This window comes from Peromyscus eremicus, chromosome 5 (assembly GCF_949786415.1).
Source record: "Peromyscus eremicus chromosome 5, PerEre_H2_v1, whole genome shotgun sequence".
Classification (NCBI taxonomy): domain Eukaryota; kingdom Metazoa; phylum Chordata; class Mammalia; order Rodentia; family Cricetidae; genus Peromyscus; species Peromyscus eremicus.
The window spans coordinates 97911838-97922889 of NC_081420.1; the positions used below are offsets into that span (position 1 = coordinate 97911838).

General features: G+C 44.3%; 1 protein-coding gene across 1 annotated transcript; it reads left to right on the forward strand.

The window, feature by feature from the left end:
- The first annotated feature begins 834 nt into the window (after nt 1–834).
- LOC131910672 (large ribosomal subunit protein uL23-like) lies at nt 835–1357 on the forward strand. Its single transcript, XM_059262561.1, has one exon. The coding sequence runs from the start codon at nt 835–837 to the stop codon at nt 1303–1305; it is 471 nt and encodes a 156-aa protein (XP_059118544.1). The 3' UTR covers nt 1306–1357.
- Nucleotides 1358–11052: the final 9695 nt, after the last annotated feature.

An 11052-nucleotide genomic window follows, 5' to 3' on the forward strand; every position in this document is an offset into this window, starting at 1 on the left:
TGCCTTGCTTGCTGACCTTGATCAGATGTCCTCCCTATGCTAATTCCCTGCCGGTTTCCTTCTTCCTAAAACAGCTTACCGGAGGTTCCTTGTTTGTGTATCCTGCATTTAGTGTAAACAGCTAGGATACAAGAATGTAAAACATCTGTAGTGGACTGCCCTCCGGGGTTCTCCCACTGTGCTGTAAGCCTGTATTTAAGACCTCCTCCCTCCTTCAATAAACGGTATTTCGGCATTCTACTGAGACGAATGACCGGCTATCTTGTCTCTGTTTTTAATCCTCAGCCCCTCGCTTGGACGTGGTGAAATGGGTGGTAGTGCTGGTGCTACAGTCATGGTTACTTAAGACAGTGTCTTTGTTTGTAGGGAATTCACACCCAAGTATTCACTCAAGTATGCTGGGACCTCAGGTTGGTGACACAGCTTTCCATGCCTCCAGGTGACATGGCTCTCTGCGCCTCAAGGAAACGTGCTTTCCTGTGTGAGACCCTCACCATCCCTCCCCATATTGTTTTTAAGGGGACTCTTTGATAGTAAAACTCAGGCCAGTTTCACGTTCCCAGAGCTGATGGTAGTCCAGCCCCACAAAATTCCAAAGCACAGAGTCAAAATGACTGACCGTCCAGTGATGATTGATAAACCTGACTCAGGGACAGTGTGACCTGACTCACAGGGTGGACTTCAGACAAAACAAAGCAAGACAAATAAGGATGAAAAAGAGAACAGAGACCTCCAAAAATAAAAATAAACCAATCCGAGTTGCACCCGTGCCAAATCCCCAACCGCCGTGAAGGGCCTCTGGTTTTTGCCTTTAAAAAGCTAGCCTCGGCCAAGATGGCACCGAAAGTGAAAAAGGAAGCTTCTGCTCCTCCCAAAGCCGAAGCCAAAGCGAAGGCCTTGAAAGCCAAGAAGGCAGTGCTGAAAGGCGTCCACAGCCACAAAAAGAAGAAGACCCGCACGTCACCCACGTTCTGGTGGCCCAAGACCCTGCAGCTCAGGAGGCAGCCTAAATATCCTCGAAAGAGCACGCCCAGGAGAAACAAGCTTGACCACTATGCCATCATCAAATTCCCCCTGACCACTGAGTCAGCCATGAAGAAGATAGAAGACAACAACACACTTGTGCTCATTGTGGATGTCAAGGCCAACAAGCACCAGATCAAACAGGCTGTGAAGAAACTCTATGACATTGATGTGGCCAAAGTCAACACCCTCATAAGGCCTGATGGAGAGAAGAAGGCGTATGTTCGGTTGGCTCCTGACTATGATGCTCTGGATGTTGCCAACAAAATTGGGATCATCTAAACTGAGTCCAGCTGGCTAATTCTAAATATACTTTTTCACCTAAAAAAAAAAAAAAAAAAAAAAAAAGCTAGCCTCACAAAGAAAGAGGAACTCCTCCCTGCCTCGCTGCAGCGAGTGCTTATGGACGAGTTCCCTGCCAGGCTTGTACTGCGCGCCTCCAATAAACCTTGCTGTTAAATTCTGGATATCCTTGGTCTTTGGTGGTCTCTCTGGGGATGATGTGGGCATAACACCTGTAGTTTACTACATTTGACTGACACTTTCAGTAAGTTTCAAGTTGTTTTAAAATGTGTTTGATCTCTGTTTTAGAGGGGGCAATATGAAGGTGGATGGGTAGGGAGAGAGTTGAGAAGATCTGGGAGGAATTGAGGGAGAATATGATTAAAATACATTTTAAAACATTTTAAATAAAAATTGTCAATGAGGAGAAAAGGTATATAATGAACAGAATAACTTCCTCATAGGCATTTCTCCTGAATATGGTTCATAAAAGGAAAGAAAAAAACTGCTTGGTTCAGAGCCTTTATCAATTTTTTGAGTAATACACGGGTGCCAGAGAAACTCCCAATGGTAATTTTTAAATATTAGTATGAACTCAGATATTTTCATGTTTGATGTGCTTCAATCGATTTCTGTTAACTATTCTGATTCCCAAATTGTTTCTGTATCCATTTGACAAAACTGTGGTAGGCAACAGCCCTTCCTCCCTCTATCCATCCCTCCATTCACACACACACACACACACACACACACACACACACACACACACACACACAGAGAGACACACACACCACCTCACTTCCTTGTCTTTCTTTCTTTGTATAATAAAAGGCTTTAAGTTCATTGTTTATATTTGCTACCTCAAGCCTGGAATAAAGTTTTTAGAACTTGAAAAACTCATGATCACTTGATTCTTTCTGAAAAATAAGAACAAAATCTTAAATGCCATGTTTTTCAACTCCCTTGTGAAAGTTTGTCCCTTCACCTCCATCCCCAGCTATGGACTTCTCAGAAGAATGGATAAACAGAACAGAACAGGCTCCAGGTCCTGCTGTTGGCTTACAACCACCTACTTCCTAGAGTGGAGACAAGACAGATGCCAAGGGATGACCCAGTCAGAACCCAAGCACACTGATTAGATTTGATGTCTACGTTCCTCATGGCAGGCACTGTGGGGCAGATCTCAGCTGGCTAGATTTACCTGCTTATTACATTTCTCAAATAGAAACATGTACACAGTAAGTGGATCAGTTTCCAGAACCCTCTCATCTTGAAGCGGAGCTGGCTAATGTTGAATTGTTCATTTCAGCCTCTCAAAGTTCAAGTTTGATCTTAATTCTTTTGATGTAAGAGTGTTACTACTTGAATATGAAGCAGTCCTGTAGGTTCATGTTTTGAATGCTGGATCCAAATCTGGTGCTGTTAATTCAGGAGTTTGTGGAACTGGGGTAGGAACTTAGTAGGGGAAGTAGATCCCTGAGGGTAGGTCTTTGAGGGAATATGATCCCCCCACCCGCCTTGCTTCCTGGCCACAGTGAGGCCCCTCTTTCACATGCCCCAGGCACCATCAAGTTCTGTCTAAAGACAGGGGGCTGAACAACCACACCCTGAACCCCCAACACTGTAACCCAAAACTCCCCTTAAGTTGATGATGACAGTTATTTTGATTGTAATGACAAAACCCTGGCACAGAAAACTAATCTACAAACCACTCAATGTAGGGAGAACTGACACATTCATAGACTGCTCTTTTTATTGAGTACCTTCAGGGCAAACACTAGCCCTTACACTAATGATACAGCAGTGGACACAACAGGAGAACTCTTGACTTTGTGGAGTTCACTTTCTAATTGGAGAGCAGTGGCCTCAACACGGCAAGTGAGTGGATCATAAAATACAAGAAAAAACAAACAGAAAAGAGCAGTGTAACTGCCATTTATTTTCATTCAAAGGTCTCTCTGAGCTGACCCCACCTAGAGAGTAACATTTGAGCAAATGCCTGAAGGAAGTGAGTAGTAACCCTGTGGTTTTTCTTGGGGCAGTGTGGTAGTTTGAATGGATTTGGCCCCCATGAATTCACAAGGACTGGCACTATTAGGAGGTGCGGCTTTGTTGGAGTAGGTATGGCCTTGTTGAAGGAAGTGCATCACTGTGGGGGTGGACTCTGAGGTCTCATCTATGCTCAAGCCACACTCAGTGTTTCAGTTCACTTCCTGTAGCCTGCAAGTCAAGATGTAGGACACTTGACTCCTTCTCCAGCACTGTGTCTGCCTGCATGCCACCATGTTGCACCATGATGATAATGGACTGAACCTCTGAAAGTGTAAGGTACCCACATTACATGTTTTTCCTTTATAAGAGCTGCTGTGGTCATGGTGTCTCTTCACAGCAACGGGAACCCTAAGGCAGGCAAGGTGAGAGAGATTTCTAGGCAGAATGAAACAGCCGGCATAAAGATCTTGAGATGCAAATGTGCCTTGAATATCTGTGAAGTAGTAAGGTAGCTACTATGGCTGATGGAAATGAGCAAGGTGAAAAGATCAAATGTGTAATGGGGTGTGATATGAAAGTAGGAGACAGGATACTGGAGGTGACAGAGACAGAAGCAGTGATGGGAAGCAGGAGGAGCGGGAAGGGTCAACTAAGACTAAACATGTATGAAAATGCCATAAGTAACTTGATACTTTGTGAACGAATTAAAACAACAAAAATCATAATGTGAGGGAGTGGGAGAGGAGCTCCTGGGCTTTTATTCGGAACTAATACGGGAAATAATCATCTCTGGCTTTGTTCAGAAAAATTACCTTAGCCAGCCTTTAATTCACTGGGTTCTCACTGGGTACTGTGTTTAGTCCAGAATGAAGGGGATTGCCTATAGACTCAGAGAGACCCATTAGGAAACTACTGCAATAATCCAGACAGGAGATGGTGGCCACCTATAGACTCAGAGAGACCCATTAGGAAACTACTGCAATAATCCAGACAGGAGATGGTGGCCACCTATAGACTCAGAGAGACTTATCAGGAAACTACTGCAATAATCTAGACAGGAGATCATGGCAGTGAAGGAGCTGCAAGATCATAATGTGGTAGATATCTTCCAAAATTAGGACTTGATGAAGTTGAAAAAAGAGAGGGGACTGCCCCTCTCCCCCATATATTGAGGAGTCAAGGGTAATCAGTCCCTAGAGTTTGGGCCAGAGCATCGAGAGGGTGGAAATTCCATTACCTCTGGAGGGGGATGTGAGAGAAGCAGGTTTGGGGAAAGACGCTCAGGAGTTCAGCCTTGGACAAAGCAGGTTGGAGATGTCTGTTAAATATCCAAATGGAGATGCCAAGTGCATGGCTGAATGCCCAGTTCTGGAGTTCAGGAGAGCCGGAAGAGAGGAGATAGATATTTAGATATTGTAATGATGGTGACTGTGACATGCATGATAACGTTCTTCAAAGATGTCTGTGCCCCAGTCTTCAGCACCTGTGGAGACATTGCCTCAAGCGGCAAAAGGGACTTTGCAGATGTGACTGAGAGTCTGGGCCCTGAGACGGAGATATTATCCAGTCTGGTCATAGGGGCCCTTAAAACCGAAGGCCTTTTCTCACTATGATTAAGAGAAGAGAGAGAAGACTGTGCGGACAAGGGGATGGGACTACCTACTAGGGAAGAGAGGGAACTTCCAGAAGGTGGAAAAGGCAACGAGACAGAGTCTCACTCAGAACCCCCCAAAAGGAATGCTGCCCTAGGCACAACCGGTTCCAGCCCCGTGACACCTGTGCCACACTCCCAACCTACAGGAATGTGAGACCACAAGTCAGTATTGTCTTAAGTCACTGTTTATAGTCATTTGTTACAGTAACGATAGAAAACAGAGAGCAGACCGTCGGCTCAGCAGTTAAAAGCATTTACTGCTCTTGCAGAGGACCCAGGTTCAGATCCCATCACCCCCACGGCAGCTCACAGCCAGCATAAGTCCAGTTCCAGAGTGTCTGTCCGGTGCTCTCTTCTGGCCTTTACAGGCACATAAGCAAAACACATATACACATAAAATAAGAATAAATCTTTGGAAATGAATGTTGGTATATCATCAGTATGTAGAAAATACCTAGTATCTTTTTTTTTTTTTTTAAGTCTAGTGATTGCTGACAGAAGAGATCTTGGGGAACTTGTGGAATTCTAATATTAAGTCAGTGACTTAGTTGGACTTTCTATTGCTGCAACAAAACTCTTTGACCAAAAAGAAAGTTGGGGCGGGGAGGGGGGCTGGAGAGATGGCTCAGCGGTTAAGAACACTGACTGCTATTCCAGAGGACCTGAGTTCAATTCCCAGCACCCACATGGCAGCTCAGGATTGTCTGTGACTCCAGTTCCAGTTCCATAAGAAAAATTGAAAAAAAAAAAAAAAAAGCAATTTGGGGAGGAAAGGGTTTATTTGGCTTACACTTCCATATCACTGTTCATCATTGAAGGAGATCAGGATAGGAACTCAAACAGGGCAGAAACCTGGAGGCAGGAACTGATGCAGAGGCCATGGAGGGATGCTGCTTACTGGCTTGCTTACCCTGGCTTATTCAGCCTGCTTTCTTATAGAACTTAGGATGGCACCACCCACCATGGCCTGGGACCTCTCCCATCAATTCCTAACTAAGAACATGCCTTACAGCCAGATCTTATGGAGACACTTTCTCAATTGAGGTTCCCTCTTTTCAGGTAACTCTAGCTTGTGTTAAGTTGATACAAGACCCATCAGTACAGTCAGGGAAATGAGGCTGACCCACTGAGATGACTGAGAAGTAGACAGAACAAACCAGGAGACAGGAGATTTTTTCAGACAAGTGAAGAACCTGTGTCACATGTAGCTTTGGGGTCAAGTAGGATGAAGACCAAATCAGGAAACAAGGCAGACAGAACAGGGAGGGAACCCACCACTCAGGCCTCAACAATTGAGAGGCCTTAAATGATGGAGCCCCACAATGTACTGGATGTTCCATCCATAGGGACCCTGGTCACCAACAAACGTGACACATGGAACATCCCAGAATGTTTGTAATCAGATGGGCTCTGTTTCTCCCCTGAGGTGGGAGGGTGTGAGAATCAGGAGGGGAGGAAGAAGAGAAAAGAGAGACAGAAACTTCCAGCTTTGTCCAAATACCCGTGATCACCTCCTTTTACCATTCAACTCAACATCTCTGTGTGAGGCTCTAACTTGTTAAATTACACATGCCCTAAGACCAAGAAAATTAAACAGCATTTCAAGACTAGGAAATGCCTTTGTATTCCTTAGTGAAGGCATGACCTCATCAATATTAAACTACATGACCTTCTGGTACCTGACATTTCTTGACTGCAATAGCTTCAGGAAACCTTTGCTATGCCTCCTGTGATGGCTATTCTTAGTTGTCAACTTGACTACATATGGAATTAACTAAAACCCAAGTGGCTGGGTACACCTGTGAGGATTTTTTTTCTTAATTAAATCATTGGAAGTAGAAAGGTTCACCATTTTTTTTTAATGTGCATTTGTGTTTTGCCTACATGTATGTCTGTGTAAGGATGCCACATCCCCTGGAACTGGAGTTACAGACAGTTGTGAACGGCCATGTAGGTACTAGGTATTGAACCTGGATCCTTTGGAAGAGGAGCCAGAGTGGCCGGTGCTCTTAACCACTGAGCCATCTCTCCAGCCTGGAAAGGCTCACCTTTAATCCAGACCTTTTGAGGTGGGAAGATCCACCTTTAATCTGGGCCACCCCTTCTGCTGGCAGCCTAGAAAAGGGACATGGAAGAAGGAAGCTTACCTGGTGCCTGCTTGCTCTCTCTCACTGGCAAGTCCATTCTATGCCAGCATTAAGACCTACTCCTTCTGAATGCTTGCATATCCGAACCCCAGCTGAGACATCCAGTCTCATGGACTGAGCAACTAGTAAACTCTTGGACCTTTTGTTGGTAAGCAGCCATTGTTGGACGAGCTCAACCCCAGCCCATAAACCACTCTAATAAATCCCCTTTCCATATATAGAAAGCACATGTCCATTCTATAAGTTTCTGTTCCTCTTGATAACCCTGACTATTAGACCTCCTCATTCAAGGAGGTCCTTGTGGCCTGAGACAAATATAAGCCTTGTCATAGCACTTTCACACTGACTCACAGTTATCTGTTTGCCTGTCCATCTCCACCGCTAGACTTGGAAGTCCCCCAAGGGCTGAGAATATGTGCTTTCATCAGTGAATTATAAAAACAGCAAGTCACAAGTTTCCCATTCACTGAACCCCATGTGTGTCAGATAGCACTGTGGGTATCAGTTACTCCATTTTGCAGATCAGCAAGTTGAGGTTCAGGAAGGTTGAAATATTTAATTGATAGTATTCAGCCAGAGAGCAGCAGAGCAGTTCATGGCCCAAATCTGTGACTAGAAGCCGCCTAAAAGAACCACATCCTTATTCCTGGAATCTGTGACTTATGTGGAAAGCAGGTCTTTGAAGATTTTATTAAGGATTCTGAGGTGGGCTTAAGAATCCTTTTAAGAGGGACTAGCAGTTACAGAGGAGTCACAGAAGAAGCAGGAACAGGAGTGATAACAAAGGGGCATGAGCCAAGGAACACAGATTGTGTCTTAAATCTGAAAAGAAGACAGATTTTTCCTTAGACCTTCCAGGAAGAAACACAGGCGGCCTGCCAACCCCGTGACCTCCGATTTCTGTCTTCAGAGCAGCAAGCCAACCTCCGCTGTGTAGTTAAGCTGCTGAGCCCTGGGACTGGTTACAGCAATGACAGGAACTGACTTAGCGCTCTGCCTCTCTGCTTCTGTGGGCTGTACATTCCAGAGCATTTGATGGATGTTTGCCAAGTGAATTAGAGAAGGAAAAGGTGGGGGTATTTTATTCTTCTATCTGCCCCACCTGAATTCCTGACCAAGACAGAGGAGCACCCCAAGAGCAGTGTGGTGACAGGTACTTCCTTATTGCTAAGTTGGGTATATGGTCTAGTTACTACCTGAAGGTTATTCAGTGTTGGTCAGAGCACTTCGGAAGATATGACAAAATGCAACCTCAACTTACAGCTGTGACTTTGAGTCAGGAGAGCTGGAGGGATCAAGGAGGAGAGGAATGGGCTTTTATGTCAACAACTTAGGATCGTTTTTTTTTTTTTTTCTGTTTCCTAAAGCAAGACTCAGTGAAGCATCACAAATGACCAGCAGCACTAGCGAGATGATCAGCAATCAAAATGTGATTACATCATGGCAAGCAGAGCAAGTACCATAAGGGAACATGGTGAACGTGTACACGACTCCTGCTCCCTTCCCTTGAAGCAACCACAACTCACCCTTTACTCAGTGAAGATGGTGTTCTCCCTAAGTGTCTCAATAAAAGCCTTCCAAACTGATAAGGTTAGTATACACCACAACTTAACTATTTGAAATGAAGAAGAGGAAACCCAAAAGTTGTTTAGGCTTCCCAGACGGCTCATCGTGCCATAAAAGCCTGTTTCTCCTTTCAGTATCCCTTTCCTCCTGCCAGTTGGAAATCCCATACTTAGAAGTTAGAAAGGCGAAGGCATGCCGGGTGGTGGTGGTGGCGCATGCCTTTAATCCCAGCATTCGGGAGGCAGAGGCAGGTGGATCTCTGTGAGTTCGAGGCCAGCCTGGGCTACCAAGTGAGTTCCAGGACAGGCACCAAAACTACACACAGAAATCCTGTCTCGAAAAAACCAAAAGGCGAAGGCACAGCTCAGTGGGTAGAGCACTTGCCCAGCATACATGAAGTCCTGGACTCAATCCCCAGCACTGCATAAAGTGGCTGTGGTGGTCTACCTCTAGAACCCTAACACGGGATGTGGAAGCAGGAGGATCAGAAGTTCAAGATCCTCCTCAGCTACACAGTGAGTTCAAGACCAGCCTGGGCTGCATAACAAGACCCCGTCTCAAAAGAAAAGAAGAGAAAAGTCAGTCAAAGCAGCTTTGGTTCTTTAAGAACATGTGCCACACGTGCAGAACAATGGTTAAGACTCAGCTGCAAATAACCACTTAGAATCTCATCCAAAACTCATGTCTAGGGTCCGTATCGATGTGTAGTTGACAGTGAAGGTAAAATAATTCACTGGGTAGACCTAAGCAGAGGCCAGTCACTGCCCTTCCGACTTAGGTCTTCTGGTAAGGCTGACAATTTGAAAGTTATTCTCAGCTTGCCCAGTATGGCAGCCACAGCTCCCAGTGGTCATGAAGTGCTCTAGAATCTAGATAAATCACACACTAAGGGTCTATCAAGACCACAAGAAACTCAATTTATCTGTGACCCAAGACAGGGTTTTATTGCTTTTCAGATTAACAATTTAAAGTGTTTTGCTTTTTAGCCCCAGGGGTATTGGTTTGATGTATGAGGCAGGGAGATTATTAAATCTCTGGTGCCTTCCAAAGATGTAAATTAAGCCACCGCACCTCCTTAGCCACCTTCCCGGTACAAGCTGGGATTTATTATTAACTTGTCACTCCTGCATGCTCATCGAAACAAGTGGGACCGTGATTAATTACTCCTGTTGATTTAAGACTACTTGTCACTCCACCTTTTTGTGGACAGGATATTACAAAGTCTCTTGCTTTGTTTTTGCAGAAGAGTAGCAAGCAAGAGATCTTTAGAAGCCCAGAAGTTTCTACGGTGGATTGTCTGTAAATACATATGGGGGTATGACTGTAACTCTACATTGCTTTGAGTGGTTTCAGTGAAAGGAAACTTTATTCTGTGCTCCCTCCTTTCCTGGTCACATCACCTTGGCTGCTTCTGCTTATTTGGATCCCTTCCAAAGCAGTCTGAAGAGGTACATTAAAAGAACCATAAAAGTCCTCTTCTCAATTCCGTTACAATTCAGTTTAAGGAAACAGTATTTATTAGATGCCACCTATCTGACAAGCAGGAAATTTGAACATAGTTGTTCACTTACTCATGTAATATGGCCATTGCAGGAGACATTAAATAGAAAGTATATGTCTCTCTTCACCTGTTTGTATCTGAGTATTTTTAAATACACCCATTGTTCATCTTTGCAGCTGTGATCAGATGGATCCTGGCACAACCACATAGGGGGGAGATTGGTTCTGCCAATGCAGGGTTTAGTCCACAGCGTCTTTGTCCCATTCCTGGACAAAGCATCTTGACAACAAGAGTGGGGCAGACAGGAAGCAGAGAGGGACAGGAAAGGACCAGAGATAAGACATCCCCAAGGGTACAACACAGACCAACTTCCTTCAGCTAAGGCTCAACTCCTGAAGTTCCCAGAACTTACCAAAACAGCACCATCAGCTGGGAACAAGAGTTTATCCCAGGAGCCTTGGGGAGAGCACTTTATAGTCAAACTGAAACAACCCCAAATATATCAGAATGTGTCTCTAACAAGCAAAAAAACACAAACTATTATTATAATACCTAACAAAACAACAACCCTTTAATATCTAGCAGATGTTCAAATACCACTCATGACCTAAACATTTTAACTATATATGTATATATTTAAATTAAATATATATTGGATTAAAAAAAAAAGACATCAAGTCCATACAAGGTATTTAGGATACAGCTCAGCAGCAAAGAACTGGCCAGGCGTGCATGGGTTATGGATTCAGTCCTCAGTGTGCCAATAGAAAAAAGGATGATAGAACATAACAGCAATGTTATACGGTCTTGTACTACTGGTAGGTACAACAAACTAAATACTTCATAAAAAGAGAACAAAAGTAAAAGGAGTTAATGAAAATAAAGTC

Bases quoted from the DNA above. Each gene is read 5' to 3' on its own strand.
- LOC131910672 (XM_059262561.1), top strand. From the start codon at position 835: ATGGCACCGAAAGTGAAAAAGGAAGCTTCTGCTCCTCCCAAAGCCGAA.